Raw genomic sequence first — 15,913 nt, 5'->3', positions numbered from 1 at the left:
GTATTCATTCAGAGACTCCTTTAGTGTCTGTGGCTTCTCTTGGTGGCTGTTCTATCAAAAATTGCTAATTTGCTAATCTGCATGGGTTTAGCTAAGGAGGTAGGAGACCCTTCTTTTCTAAAAGCGTAATGTTAGACTGGAGTGCTACGGTTTACAGTATGTTTTGAGTACAGATGAAAAAAAAATGAGGTATATCTGAATCACTTTGAAATGACTTCTTCTGTTAATGGAGGATGGAATAAATAGCTCTGTTTTAAAAAAAGCCTCATAATAAAAAAGATGAACTACCAACATATGCCAGTTCTAACAGAATCAGATCAAGAGATGTCTTTGACTTTGGTTATGAACCAAATGCACGCAGGTGAAGGAAGAATCACATATCCTTAAATTCAAACCAGTGAGGAGATGTTACCACAAAGCCATTGCAGTTTACAGCTCCGATGAAATCACAGAATCACAAATTCAGGTCAGGATGGGACCTCGGGTCCAAGCCCTGCCCCAGCTCCGGGGTCAGACCCAGCTATTCAGGGCTTTACCCCAGCAAGTCTTGAAACTTCTAAGGATGGGGACAGCACAGCCTCCCTGGGGACCCTGTCCTTCTGCTCCAGTGCCCTCCAGGGGAAGAAGCTTTCCTTATATCAAAATGTCGTGGTTTGGTGGAGGATGGTGCTTCAAAGCTCTCCTGGGAGAAATGACAGTCCGGTAAAAACAGTGGATCTGTTCCTTAGTGCTCTCCTTCGGTAATAGAGCAGTTATTCTCTACTAAATCACGTATCAGATTTAAATCCATCATCTCCCCAGGCAGACACCCTTTGGAATTTCCCCCTGGCTTTGTGCTGTCTGTCGTACTGCCGTTCCTTTTCCTGATGATAACGTTTTAAGGCTTTGCTTAAGATAAAAGCGATCAATCCGGTAATGTGATGTGCATGTTATATTTGCAGAATATGTGGATTGAGAGAACCATCTATGTGACAGCGTACAAATTGCCCGGGATTCTGAGGTGGTTTGAAGTCAAATCAGTTTTCATGGTAAGATCAATTTGGCTTTATTGAGATTGCATAAAAGAATGGGGTTCTTGCACAGGGAGCGTTTATATTTCAGTACAACTGTGCTTCTGTGAACAAGCAATTGATGGGACATTTCTGGCATCCTAAAACAAGGGGAACTTGTGGTCTGAGGGTGACTCAAGTAGTGCTTTTCCACTCCTGAGAGCAGGACATGGGGGTTGACTCTTCCAGGCCTGTAGGGCAAGGTTGGATCGAGTGCTTGAAGTACTTTTGTGGAGTATTTCTGGCTTTCAGCAGTTATGGGCTGAGATGTAATCCATGGGCCTGAAATGAAGAAGGACCTGAGGTGGTGGAGGGGAACCCCGCTACATCAAAACGAAACTAGTCCGAATTTCGGACAAGAGGGTGTGGGTGTTTTGATTGTAATTTATTCAGAATACACCGTGAATGAAATGGATTGTATGTGTCTGCATCTCATCTCTACTTATCATTTGTGATTGAAGGTTGTTTTTGTTGCTTCTCTATAGTTAGCCAAAATATACCCTAGCAACCTCACCGAGCAGCTCCAAATTACGCATTTCTCTGTTCTGCCATTTAGACTGTTTAGATAAGACGTATCCATTAAACGCCTTTAAGATTAAATTATTCTTAACGCAGCTGTAATTTTTAAGTAGCAATAAAAACATTGTTACTGCAGTTTTTAAATCTCTCTTGTGAGGCTTATTTTTAAAGGAAAGGAACAATTTGCATATGATTAATTAAAACCTTTTTCATTGCTCCATTGAGGTTTTGTTGGACAGTTGTATTTAGATGAACAGAAGTAATGCAGAAAATTACTATGGTATCTATAGTAACAGAATATGAATGTGATGTTTGACAGTAACAGGCAGCTGAATAAAACGCATTGGATTTTTAATGAATTTTGTATTTTCAATATAATCCTGATAGAGAAGATTGTGTTTATCTTCATGATTGCAAAAAGTGTTGTTTGTAAAGGCTGGCAAACCTGATGAAAGTCTCTTTTCCTTAGGAGTTAAGAGCACAGCCTGCCAGGCTGCTTTGTGCAGGCAGTTTGCACACACGCACCTTTAACGCCGTGCTTGTCGTGGAAATGTGCGTAAATCCTGGCAAGTGCTTTCCGTAAGCTTTTTGTCACTGAGGATTGTATTAGTCACATAGCTGAAAAATGATACCAGAATGGAACTTAATACGTGGAATGGTGGCAACGGATCCCTTTTGACCAAGCTCTGGCATAGTTGCTACAATTGGTATTGACTTTCTTCAAGATTCCCGTCGGCTAAAATGCTGGAAGGCTGATCACTAGGTTTACATCCCTGAAATGCTAAGTTTTGGTTATGGATACGGATATTATTGATGTTTTACTAAACACGATGAATCAAAGTAGCTCTGCACCTTTCATATTTTATTGATGGCACTAGAATATCTTGAAAGGAAGAGGTGAGATCATATCAAATCAGTGCTGAGAGAGAACTGAGTAATTTAATAAATGCGATGTATTATGTTACATAACCCGTAGGAACATGCATAATTTCCTTAAATCTATTTGCTTTTTAAATTCCTTCTGAGTACTTCTACCTAAACCTTTTCAGTCCGTTCATTATCTGCAAAGAATTTGTTGTACACATTCATTACTCTGTGCCTGATTTGTTTTAGCTGGACACAAGTGGTTGTAGGGGAAAAATTGGCTGAGGCCAGCCAGTGAATCAGAAGCTGGATTTTGGATTGCACTTGGTTTTCAAAAGTACAAATACTAATCTCTGTTTTGTTTTGATGTTTAATTTTTTAGTGTTGCAAATTTACCAGGAGTACATCACTTCTGTTTGCCCTGAATAGATTGCGTAGTGTCCAGAGTTGGCAAGCTACTTGGAACGAGGCTCATAATTTATGAGCATAGATATTTTTAATAAATAGCTGTCCATGAGATTCAAAGCAGACTTTGCAATAGTGGGATGGGAACCGCAATTCTCCATCTGCTTTTAAAAAATTAGAGGGAGGATTATAAGAGTAGTAAAAGAAAGGAGAATGAGAAAGCAAGCAGTGATTGCTGATACAGAAAAGTCAAAAAAGATGTCTGTCAGCTCAATGAGTGCTAATTTCTGTAGATATTCAAGAGCTTTAAAAGCAATGGTTCATCAAGAGATTATTGCATAGTTATAAGCCCATTAATACAAATGACAGCATCCTAAATTTAGCGTAGGGTGCTCGCAACGGTTCTTGGCGAATCAGACGCTGAGAGTGGTCTTACTTTGCCAGTGCAAATGTCACTCGTAGCAAATTCAGCTCTGGAGGGCAGTCGGCGTCGGGTGGTCTGAGCCTGCTGTGCCCCAGCGCCCCTGCAGAGGCGGTGGGCTCCGTCCCTGCCTGCTGGAAGGGTTCCCCAGGCAGCCTTTGCAAAATGCTAATTCAAACCCCCTTGATGCAATCAGATGGCAGGTGTAAGGGTAACAAGGAAAGAGATTTGATTGTAAGTGGTTCTCAGAAACGTGGTAAGCAACTGATAGCCAGGTAGAAGTGCTGCTTTGTTTATGGAGCATTTATGTAAATTGGGGTGTAATCAGATACGCACTTACATTTTCCTCACAGGCCTCAATTAACCTTCCTTTTCTGTTCCTACCACATCATTTTTTTTAATGTAAGTAGGCTGTGTCTTTCAGTGAGGACTGTCTACACGCTGGATTGCTGCAAGTTAGTAGTTTTTGGCCCATTCAGTAAGTGTACATATTTTAGCAATATTTTAAATATTTTAATACTGTTTTTCCAATATGAGCGACTGTCATTCTGAAATACACAGTATGGGGTCATAAATAATAGTCGGAGATGAGTCAATTAAAATAAAGCCAGTTTTACACAGAATAAGAGCTGATTCACTCCATGAAGACATCTGAGGAGCTCTCTTTGCTGAAGTCCAGGCTATGTGAGAAAGAAATTTTTTTCCTTCAGTTATCAATGTTCAGATGAAGAAAATGTGACCTTGTGGGAAAACGCACAGCAGATCCCTTAGAAGTCATCTCTTCAATATATTAAACTCCCATTTCCTTGGAAATACACCAAAATAATCGCGGCAAAAATATCTTCTTGATTTTTGAGCTGCTTAGGATTACATTTTCCATCAGAAAATCCACATTAAGTTATCATTTCCTTCTTACTGTTGCATTAAGCTGGGTCTTCTTTGTACTGTGAAAACTCACTGACTCGTAATCTCAGATGCTCTCCATAATCCTCCAGAAACCTCGTGTGATTCCTGTTGGAGCCTTTGGAAATATTGTGCTGTTGTGCTGAGATGTAATCCGTGCTACAGCAGGGAAATGCGTTTGACTCCACTGACATCGATTATTGTATCAGTTTCCACAGCGTATAGATACCAAATATTTAAATGCCTGAAACCACCTTTTCTGTTAATTATTGATTAAAATATCTTTTGTTCCCAAGTTCCTGAAATGTTTCTAATAGTGGTGGTTTGATGGACAGCCGGTTCTGTGGCCGGTTAAAAACTCTGCTCACAGAATCACACAGAATCACAGAATGTCAGGGATTGGAAGGGACCTCAAAGGATCATCTAGTCCAGTCCCCCTGCCGGAGCAGGACCACCTAGATCAGATCACACAAGAACGCGTCCAGGTGGGTTTGGAACATCTCCAGAGAAGGAGACTCCACAACCTCTCTGGGCAGCCTGTTCCAGTGTTCTGTTCCCTTTACTGGGAAGAAGTTCTTCCTCATGTTTAAGCAGAACCTCCTATGTTCAAACTTATATCCATTTCCCCTTGTCCTATCATTGGATGCCACTGAGAAGAGCCTGGCTCCATCCTCATGGCAGTCACCCTTTCCATATTTATAAACATGAATGAGGTCCCTCCTCAGTCTCCTCTTCTCCAAGCTAAAGAGACCCCGCTCCCTCAGCCTTTCCTCAGAAGGGAGATGCTCCACTCCCTTCATCATCTTTGTGGCCCTGTGCTGGACTCTCTCAAGCAGTTCCTTGTCCTTCTTGATTAAAACCTCCTTTTGTTTTTATTTTAGGTTGAAATTAGTCCGCTGGAAAACGCCATAGAAACCATGCAGCTAACAAATGATAAGATCAATAATATGGTTCAGCAGCATTTGAATGATCCAAATCTTCCCATTAACCCTCTCTCGATGCTACTCAACGGCATTGTGGATCCTGCAGTCATGGGAGGGTTCGCAAACTATGAGAAGGTAACGTCCAAATTACCTGTCCTGCAGTGCTTCACCTCTTTGAGCCTGGGCTCTCCTGGAATGGGCCAGGGCGTGTGTATTTGTGTACAAACTCTGTGTGAACATCCCCTTGTATGGGCTTTGTAGAACGTTACTTAAAACTTCCCTTTTTTAGTGGCATTTCGATATGTACGGATACGTTTTTGCCTTTCTGCGTTTGAAGAGCTAATATATTTAGCAGCAAAAATACTCACGTAGGGACGTGGTGGACAGTTGCTTACTAGAGTTAAGACACCAAGAGTGGTGACGTTTCTGGTGTGCGTTCTCATGCGCTTGGACATCGGAGCTGAAGCAGGAATTTCTGGGTGAACTTCAGTGACCAAAGTAACCGCTTGCAATTCTCTCCTTTGCTTTCCAATGCGTGAGTTTTTTAAGGGTTTATCAAATGTTAGAGACTTCCGAGATAACCAGTCAGGTGCAGATATGTGTCAATAATCTCACCTTGTAATTTGCACCACCAACATTTCTCGTGTCCTGGGAACTGCTACGAAGACGTTTCAGAGATGTGCCAAATCCTGTGCGGGATTGCCCATGAGATTAGGTCTTGATCACCATGTGCTCAGCTGCCAGCTTTACTGATCGCAAAAGATTGACATCCTAATCTTAAATTTTAAATTCTGTATCTCTTTCCTAGGTTTTCATTCGTATTTGTAGCTATTACTGCCATTTTGCAGAACTTTTGGGTTGATTCAATTATCTTTGCTGTCGGTAGTTCTTCCATGGTAGATGTTGACTCGTTTTCTGAAATCACTGTTCATTTTTCTCTCTTGACTAGGCTTTTTTTACCGAAAAATACATGCACGAGCATCCAGAAGATCACGACAAGATTGAAAAACTGAAGGATCTGATAGCTTGGCAGGTAAAAAATTTTAGATCAGACTGGTTGGGGCCAACTGCTGTACAAACACAGTGTAGTGTCACTTTTGAGTAAATTGAGACATTAAACTATTCGCCCTGTGCACACTTCTTTGACATTTAAAACTGTCTTGGAACTTGAGCTGAAGTTCATCTTTTCAAATCTGACATCATTTGATAGACCTGCAAGGAACAAACTTGATCAACCTCTTTTTTTCTTTCTTTTTTTTTTTTCTGTGCAACCATAATAGAGCGAGAATATCCCATCTGTATCAAATGAGAAAACATTTTGTAATAATGTTGGTTAGCATTATTGGCAATTTAGTTTTGCATTTTAATCTTGTAAGGCTGATTTCAGAAATTCTTCTCAGCAAGATGAAATGCCCAACCCTGAGCCCCCCCACTCCTGCTTGCACGCACTGGGACAGTATTTCTTCACAGATTCACTTCTTTATTCAAACAAATTTTTTTCCATTTCTTAAATTTCCTGTGTATAATTTTAGCACAGAATGTTAAATGTGAGAGTTGTGAAAATTAACTTGCCTGCAAAATATTTAGTAAATTCATCTAAACATTCTGAAACCAGTATTGATTTGTAAAACATGTGAAATGACCTGGTGTTTTTATGATGACACGTTAGAGCAGAAATCATTTAAATATCAGATCACCCAGGTAGTATTTCCTGAACCAGCAACAGAACCCAGATTTCCAGCCCTATGCCAGACACAAAGCAGGAACCCTCTTGCATGAGGATCTGACTTTACATGTACCAAAGAATATTTTTTCAAGGCTAAGAAGAAACAATTCCAATTTTGTTCCTTAGTCATATACTGGACATTTTCCAGTGGCCCCAAGATGATTTATGATAACTAAAGAAATATCAGTGTGCCTAGAAGTGTTTTTTCCCTAGAAGAAGAAAGTGCGTCATTGTCTTTTTATATTCAATTTTGTCTTTATGATAAAGGGAATAATTTACATTTCTATAGGTTTCAGTCTTAGCGGTAGTAGAACCAAAGTTACAGAATTAAAAAATAAAATAAAAAAAAATCCTCTGAAGACCATAAAACTATCACTGAATAAAAACTCTTTTGGTCCTAGAAAAAAAATTATGTATTTATTTATTTATTTCCCTGTGAGCTTTTACAGAAGATTAGATTTTAGGAGCTTTAAGTTTTATAGAGGAAAATAATTTGATCCCAGAAGACGAACTTCATGTCAACTCTCTGTCTTTGCCTCCGATAGCGATACTTCAAATGAATCACAAACACACTTTTCCTCAGCAAAGATTCACTGTGGTGACATTTGTGTATTAAAATAATATTACTATTTGAAAATACGGATGGCAGCTAATCCCATTGTATTGTAATTATGCAGTGGTTTTAAATCCATAATTTCCCATCAGTATTGTAGTTCCAAAACAATAGGAACCAGAAAAATAGAAAAAAAAAGAGATCAAAAACTGTTTGTAGGTCTGAAAATTGTTTTTTAATAAAAGGTCTAGCCATTTCATGGTGGAAGTCAGTGCTTTTAAATTACCTTAGAAGGTCCGTGTACATTTAGTGTATCTTAAGACTTAAACCTCTTGTAAAATTATTTTGCTTTTCCGAACACCCGCAGCGTAACTAGATGGGAGCGGGGAGGGGGGCTGACTGCCAAATATCGGGGTGTCAGGGGGGAAGTTGTTCTGGAAATTTTCCGAGGTGAGGCAGCGCTCTGAATCCATCACGGGCTTGACAGTGATTGAAAGCAGAAATGAGTTTTCATTTTTCAATAATGTGGGGCTTGGAGTTTCGTAATCACACGGAGCTTTTCTTTATGCTGTATAAATCAGTCTGGATATAGGAAATAGTAGCCTGACAATCATATTATCAGCTGACTAGTTAAATTTAATTTTTTTCTATCCCTCTAGCTTGCCTTTGTCTCTGTTGTGCTTTTGAATACATGTTCCTCTGGACATTTTCCTTTAATAATTCCTATGAACTTTAATTACATGAGTTTTTCTGTCTATTATTTTTTCAGATAAATTTCAGTAGTAAAGCAGTGTCCAGTTTTGTCCATCTTGGTGCTTTTTCAATTTAGAAAAAATGTTTCCATGCGACTACATCATTTCAAGCTGATCTTTTATTTTAGCAGGAAGATAATGAAAAGGTTGATTGAAATGATGGCAATGAAATTAATGATTGATGACATTAGTCACTCTGCGTTTAGCTAATGTGTTTACAGCATACCAAAACTAGGATGTCACATAAAAATCTTGTGCTGCTTCTACACAGCTGAAAGAATTGTAGCATACCAAACTAAGCTTTTATGACCATATTTTATGATTCTATTATTATGAAAGATTTTCATTTAAGATTTTATATTAATTCAAATGTATGTAGCTTTTCCATTCTTTTCAGCCAAGCAGATCAAGATTTTAATAAATAAATAAATAAATCAGGGAATAATTTTAGGTTGCAGTGGAATTTTATGAAATTTTAAATGTAACAAAGATTAGAGTTATGGAGTCAGTGCTACCTTGGGCTGGTTTTCTTTCTCATTCAGCTCATCTGTTTCTAGTTCAGCTACTTACGTTACCTTTACTTTTTGATTCACCTCTCCAAAGGTGAGGCCACCCCATAGGGTCTTTTCAACTAGAGCCATAAGCAAACCCAACCCACCCATTGCTCCAAAGCCAAATGAGCTGGCAATAGCATCAACGTAGCAAAACTCTGCCTCTGTCTCTGCCTCCTACAAAGGTTTAAAATACAGGTTTAAAGTTCAGTGTCACTTGTCACCTCATTTCCCCGGGTCCAGGTCTGAAAAGGAGGTGTAGGGAGAATTTTGAAGTTAGTAGAAGAAGGTGGAGCAGAAATGATAAAGCAGTCTAAAGGTACATTCTTTCTGTAGTTGATAAAGGTTTAAAGGTTTAAGTGGTCTTACACAGGGAGACCAAGTATCCTGACTCAGAAGTCTTGCAGAAGTTCTGTAGCAAAGCCACAGGAAGTTTATTGAAGTCATCTTCTATTAAGGAATAACCATCCCCTTCTTCTTCTGGGGTTTCTGGTCTTCTTTCATCCCCGTGTAGTTGGTGCCTCCTCTTGCCTGTTTTCTTGACTCAACAGTTCCTCTACCAGGAGGCCACCAGCATTTAGGTGCTCACGTTCTCCCAACTCGACCCACGCACCCTCCAGCAGACCTGACCATCACCCCCCCTGTAATTTTGCTTCTCCAAGTGGTGGAAGCTCACCATAGCTGTTTGCATACACCTGGTCTATACCTCTGGTGTATTCCAACAGTGAAACCCTCCTTAGCAACTTCAATTTGGAGCACAGAAGGAAGCATCTACTTTTTTTTTTTCCTGACTGAGACAAAAAAAATGTAATTTACTTCATACGGCTTGATTTTCTAAATTGGAGCTGGTACTCCCTAGGACAGGCTCATTAGTGCATTTTCTGCTTGTAAAAATTATCTCAGAGCTGAAGCTTCAGACCCCGTGTGTACTTCATCTTGGTAATTTGATTTTTTTAAATCAATCCATATAAAAAGTCAGCAGGTTCTTTTAAATAGAAGAGCCAAGTGACCACTTATTCCTGTGAAATAAGAGGGTCACGGTGTGGCCTGATAATTATTAAAATTTGGAAATTCATTTACTTATTCAGAGCAGGGAAATTTTCTGATTTCAGTGTTTAATTTTTGTGGAGTGCAGATCCAAATGGCTACAAATAGAAGTGGCCACAGTAAAAAATTTTGTCATTATCCTTACTTCTCTTTGTAGTCTTTTAGGAGGAGAAACTGTGTCCGTTTACATAGTGTCAAATCACAGAGAATCGTCTCGATAAGATTTATTGAGCTTGTTCATCTGTATTCATCTGTGTATTTATTATTCTCCTTACTAATAAAGCTACTCATCCTGATTGCTGCTCAGTCTTATTAGAAAAATCTGGGTTTAATCAGTATTATGATTTAATTATGAATTATTAAGGAGAAGCCTCTTAGTTTGATTGCTGCAGAGAATATCTAAGTTAAAATCAGAGCACTGTGTGGGCTGAAACGGACCTAGAAGAGGAAATATTTTTCCTAAGCTGGAGGTAGAAAACTCTAATGGTATGTCTGGATAGCTGTGGGAATGAAAATGTCTCTCTTAAAACATTTTAAAAGGTCAGTTACACCTCCACACTATGAACTAATTATATAATCCTGTGTTGGCATGGATATTTTGTGACAGAAGCCTTGAAGATAAATGATTATTTTCAGTTACAAGAGAAAATTCATTTAATTTTTTTCTCTTCTCTTTTGTTCCCAAAGAAAATATAATAATTTTTCTAAGGAGAAATGTACAGTGTATAAAACTATATGTTTTATTAATAAATATTGCTCCGCAATATATACGTGTCCAAGGATGTAGCTCATTTGCAGTTTAGAAATAGCATTTATTAAAGAAAACATATGAGTATTTTCTCCTTCAAGATTTTATTCTCCTGAAACTGGGAAAGGACTGATATTAATAACCCAGCATGAGAGTTGGCATTCATCAGTTGGCCATTTTAAACTACAACGTGTATGGGGCCCTGTGAATGTAACATCCCAGGAATGTTTGTGCTCATAAATTCACCTGTGCCTCCGGGATGTGATTACCTGGCAGAACTCTGCCTGTATTCATTTGGAAAGACTTTGGTTAACGAAGAAAAAAAGGAAATCATGTATAACAGATTTTTAGGTCCTTTTTTACTGCGTTGTGCTTCATGTACAATGTATGATGGTCATGATGATGATGATAATTTTTATTGTTGTGATGGTGGTATTAATAATAATAATATTATTAGTATTATTATTACTATTACTATTATTATTACTATTCTTATTGCTATTATTATTATGCCATGGGATCTTTCACTTCTTTTGCAATATACATGGGAAGTCTTGCCCTAACCCTTCACTTAAGAAGGACTCAGCAGACGGAAGCAACTTAACTCTGTTTTCCAGATCCCATTCCTGGCAGAAGGCATCCGGATCCACGGGGAGAAGGTGACGGAGGCGCTGCGGCCCTTCCACGAGCGGATGGAGGCGTGCTTCAGGCAGCTGAAAGACAAAGTGGAAAAACAGTACGGGGTCCGAGCTGTTGTAAGTTACCTCCTAAATTTATGCTTCCCAAATATGTGGAATTTCTGTAAATTATGGGTATCTCTGTATTTCTGTATTATAATTCTCTACTGCGGTGTTGATGCAGCATTGCCTGGTCATTCTCAGTGGTTGTCACTTGAAGCTATCAAATCATTAAGTAACGAGCAGATGCTATAAGAGATGTTCATAATGCCTTGGTTCTTCCATGAGAACAATTTCTAAGTTGCCTGAATCTATTCTTCGAAAGTCAAGATAATTCTTCAATATCCCATTTTTAAGAAATTGGGTTTAAAAAAAAAAAAAATGCCACTGAGGGCACTATAGTGTGATTCTTCTAGAGTTGAATGTCACCTTCCCGTATATGTAATTCCTTTTGTGATGTGAGGTGCGGGCTGTGCTGCTCCACAGTCTGCAGCTCGGATTTTCACGTGCCCTAATTGTGGCCAGGCAATAGATAGCTGCTACTTCATGAGACTTCCTAGTGCTGGAGTTCATACTTTTGTCATTCCAACAAGCTGGTTTCAGTTGCTCCTTCATCTTTAAAGGCACAGCCAAGAATTTGGTGGCGTTTCCCATGGAGTTTTATTCTGCTTTTAATTTGAGTGTTACCCACTGGGGAGCAAGGGCCAAAGCCAGCCTACAGCTTCGTAATTGAGAATATTATTGACAATTCGGTCAAAATCCACGCGGATTGGGTGCTGTTATATGAATCAGTTATTAAAATGATTTAAAAGCCTGAGATGCAAGGGGTTAGAGTTGCTCTAAGACTGACTATGTGGAGCTGATATCCTAATAATACATCGAAGGCTGCTGGGATGGATTTATCTCTGTCTGCTGGTAGCCCTGACAGCGCTGTTTAAACGCGCTGTGATTTTTAAGTTTATTTGTGAAATGACAGTAGTACGTGAAAATTCCATGCAATACATATTTTCCCCAAATTGGACTCAAGAATATCCTATACCAGAAACCATTTCCCCCAGAAAGGACTGGTATGAAAAAACAAACCATCTCAAAAAGCACAGATCCACCTCCTGTCACCAAAAGCCATCCAAAAGCAGAGGAAATCCCCAGCAGACCATTAATTGCTGGGCTGTGGCACAGGAAAGCCAGCTTGCCAGCCTGTGGTTTGGATTGCCGTGTCATCTCCATCCCTGGCTTTCCCTGGCACCCTGGGAGCAGATGAGGAGGTTGTGCTGTAATCCCATTAGCTGCCTTTGAAAAAGAAAGCCAGTTAGCAGGTCCCAGCAGGCGAAGGACGTGGTATCAAATGGCAGATGCTTCCCTGCAAGTGAGGGGTGGCTTCCATGGGAAAAAGCACTGACTTCTGTAGTAGCTTACGAAAATGCCAAATTGCGTGGTTGCCCCAGTCGGGGTTTTTCATGGTTTTTGGAGGTGCTGCATCAATTAGTGCATGTATTGAGGCAGGTGGTCATGGGCTCAGATTTTGAAGGTTGTCTGTACAGCCATGGTGCTAAAAAACATCTGCAGTTGTGGTTTTCGCCTTGTACCTGAGAACTCGGTGTCTAAACCACAATTGCACCGAGAGGAAATCACAGAGAAAACGGTGCCCTCTTCATGCCCTTCCTGCCTCCCCATCCTTAAACCCTCCAAGGCAAGAATATCAGCTGGGAGCTCCATCACAATGTAGTCCTTAAGAAGTCAAAGCTTGAGAAATAAGGAGTGGAAATGCTAACCATTAAAAGTTCTCCAATTTTACTTCTGCCCCTAAATGAGCAGCAAACATTAAACTGATATTAAAAAGAAACGTGCCAAGTGATGTTGTTCGCTGAGTGCCCAAAACCTCGGTGGATTAGAACGTGCCAGGGAAATATCCTGGTGTATTTTATGGCAGGTCTTCCTTCGGAGATTCATTTCCACCTGTGGCTACGGCGATGACATTCTTTTTAATGGGAACACTGAGATCCTACGTGGAACACACCAGCCTTTATGGTGTCCTTCTAAGCGGTGTTCCCTTTGTAGTCCTTCAAATCCCATCTTGCTAATGTGTTTAGGAAAAGTTCAAATAGCAATTTATTCCCAAGGAGAACAGAAATAATTGGCATTAATGATGCTTGCATGTCAGTCACTTCAATAATAAACATTTACATCATCGGGGAGATGACTGGAAAGTCACACGCAGGTGGTGTTATCTTCCTAATTTCACTCTACCCACCAGTAAGAACCGTCAGGATTGATGGAGTTTTATCGCTTCTGTCTTCCTTGTACAAGGCCAATTTACTGGTACTTGACAGGGCAGAAAATATACCTGTAATTAAACAGCATGAGATTCTTATTTGTTGACTGAAAGAGTTCAATTATTTTATGCATATATCAGTTATTAATGACTAACAAAGCTTGTATAAATATTCAGAACTCTGAAGTTGTCTGAAACAAAAAAAATCTTTCATGTATTATCTTCTTAACCTAGATGTCACTCTGCAAATTGACTCTCTTGACAGAAAGTTCCTCTTAGTGTTTTTTTAATTTATTTTTTATTTTGTTGTTTAAAAACTCTGTTTCATTTAATTGTACTGACAGGGCAGTCACTTCAGTTGCAGAGATGGACTGAAAAAAAGTTACTTGTAAAAAACTCCTTTTTAAAGCCCAGATGTAAAAAAAGCCTGTAAATTCTATTGAAGCAGATGAATTATAGGACTATGTTTAACATTATAAAGATTTCCTCATAGTCCTTTAAATGGATTTTCTTCAGAATGTTTTGTTTGTTGCCGAACATGATGAATAATTAAATAATATAAAATACCACATGGAAGAAAAACCATGGAGCTTTCCAGTGGTTTTTTTTTTTGTAACCAGATATCAGCTACGTTGTGATTTAAGAAGTAAGATCTTATATTTCTTTATTGCAGCTTTCAAGCCTGGATGATAGACGAGGCAGTCGGCCGCGGTCCATGGTGAGATCCTTCACGATGCCATCATCTTCAAGACCCCTCTCCGTTGCGTCGGTGTCTTCCATTTCCTCCGACAGCACACCTTCTCGACCTGGCTCAGATGGGTATGTAAGAAATACTCTCTGAGGGCTTATCTCTGTAAAGCATGATTTGACATGTACAGCTAAAGCTTTTTATGATTATCACCAAACTGGTCCAGATCTCAGTGCCATCATGATGTTACTCCTTCCGATCCTACTGACTCCTCCTGTGTGGCATCATGACCTTTTTTTTGGTCTCAGAAGGAACTGTGGAGTTTTTTTGGTTGGCTCTTTTCCCATGTATTTTCATAGAACCATGGAATGGTTTGGGTTGGAAGAGACTTTAAAGATCATCTAGTTCCAACCCCCCTGCCATGGACAGGGACACCTTCCACTAGATCAGGTTGCTCAAAGCCCCATCCCACCTGGCCTTGAACACTTCCAGGGATGGGGCAGCCACAACTTCTCTCAGCAACCTGGTCCAGTGATTCATCAGCCTCACAGTGAAGAATTTCTTCCTTAGATCTCATTGAAATCTCCCCTCTTTCAGTTTAAAGCCATTGCCCCTTGTCCTATCACTACATGCCCTTGTCAAAAGCCCCTCTCCAGCTTTCCTGTAGCCCCTTTAGGTACTGGAAGGCTGCTTAAAGGTCTCGCTGGAGCCTTCTCTTCTCCACGCTGAACAATTCCAACTCTCTCAACTTGTCTGCATAGGAGAGATGCTCCAGCCCTGAGATTGTCTTCATGGCCCTTTATTTTATTCCAGATTTGTTTCTTCATAATGCCCCGCAAACATTAATGTGACAAATCAGCATGAGTAACTAGCGTGGGGTAGGGATGACGCTTTTAAGTGACAGACTGGCTAAAAATCCAAACTAGATAGACATTTATCTCAAGATATATTCCTTGTCCTTTTTTTTTTAATCAAGATAAATGTAATGCCCGTCTTGGACCTCTTTAAAAAACAAAGTTAAACAAAGCCCCCTAAGCATTTAAACAAAAAAACCCAAAGAAACAGGAGACAAATGATCTCATTTTAAAGTATTGCAAGTGTAATCGTTCAGAAGTGATCTTTTGCAAAGTCGGTGATGAGCCATGTTCAGCCAGCCCTGTTAACAGGTGGAGCTTGGGAGAGGGAAGGGATTAGCTAACTGCTCAATCATTTCTTCTCACGTTTGCTGCCAGAGGAAAAGCTGCTTATGGCAAGATTGTACTTCAAGACTTATCAAGATATTTCACATGAGAACTGGGAATTCTGTTGATAAGCCCCGTCTCACAGTTGCATCCCTCAAAAGAACAAAATAATCTGTTTTCTTTTTGGGATTTCGGTGCAGTCTCAGAAGTCCCTTCTCCCTCTTCCTCCCCCCAGACATTCCTGTAATCCAGAAAGTCAATATTTGACCAAGGTGGCATTTTTAAAGCCTCCTGAAGGGCCACTAGAGATGTGCTAGAAACATTCGTGTCCCTCGTGCACTTTTGGAGCGAGTTATTACCTGACTAGAGAGTAAAAGCATCAAGTAAAATTAAATACAGCACCTAAGAACCAACGTGGTCCTGATTACAAACAGTTTATTTACCCATTGGGAAGAACTGCAAACAGAGCACAATTCAGCTCTCATTACATCACCCTCTGTAACGTATTCACGGTGAGTCATGTTGATGTAAATGTAGGACAGCAGAGACGATGATGCATTTTGACTAATTCATCCACAAAAGTTGTCTTGCTGGAACCTGTGGATAACTACGATTCCAGTTTAGTAGGCAACTT

The 15,913-nt window shown here is 39.8% G+C and overlaps 1 protein-coding gene across 1 annotated transcript in view; it reads left to right on the top strand.

Annotated features, from left to right (window-relative positions):
* Positions 1 to 15,913, top strand: part of DOCK1 (dedicator of cytokinesis 1) — a 316,175-nt gene that overhangs the window by 279,155 nt on the left and 21,107 nt on the right. The window contains exons 44-48 of the mRNA XM_086616514.1: positions 942 to 1,028; positions 5,043 to 5,219; positions 6,034 to 6,117; positions 11,079 to 11,216; positions 14,084 to 14,229. Coding sequence (XP_086472640.1) covers positions 942 to 1,028; positions 5,043 to 5,219; positions 6,034 to 6,117; positions 11,079 to 11,216; positions 14,084 to 14,229 — 632 coding nt within the window. The remainder of the gene's footprint in view (positions 1 to 941; positions 1,029 to 5,042; positions 5,220 to 6,033; positions 6,118 to 11,078; positions 11,217 to 14,083; positions 14,230 to 15,913) is intronic.

The sequence above is a fragment of the Tauraco erythrolophus genome, chromosome 9 (genome assembly GCF_009769465.1).
Source record: "Tauraco erythrolophus isolate bTauEry1 chromosome 9, bTauEry1.pri, whole genome shotgun sequence".
Lineage (NCBI taxonomy): Eukaryota > Metazoa > Chordata > Aves > Musophagiformes > Musophagidae > Tauraco > Tauraco erythrolophus.
Note: the sequence above shows the minus strand (reverse complement) of the source record. Positions and strands in the feature narration are given on the sequence as shown.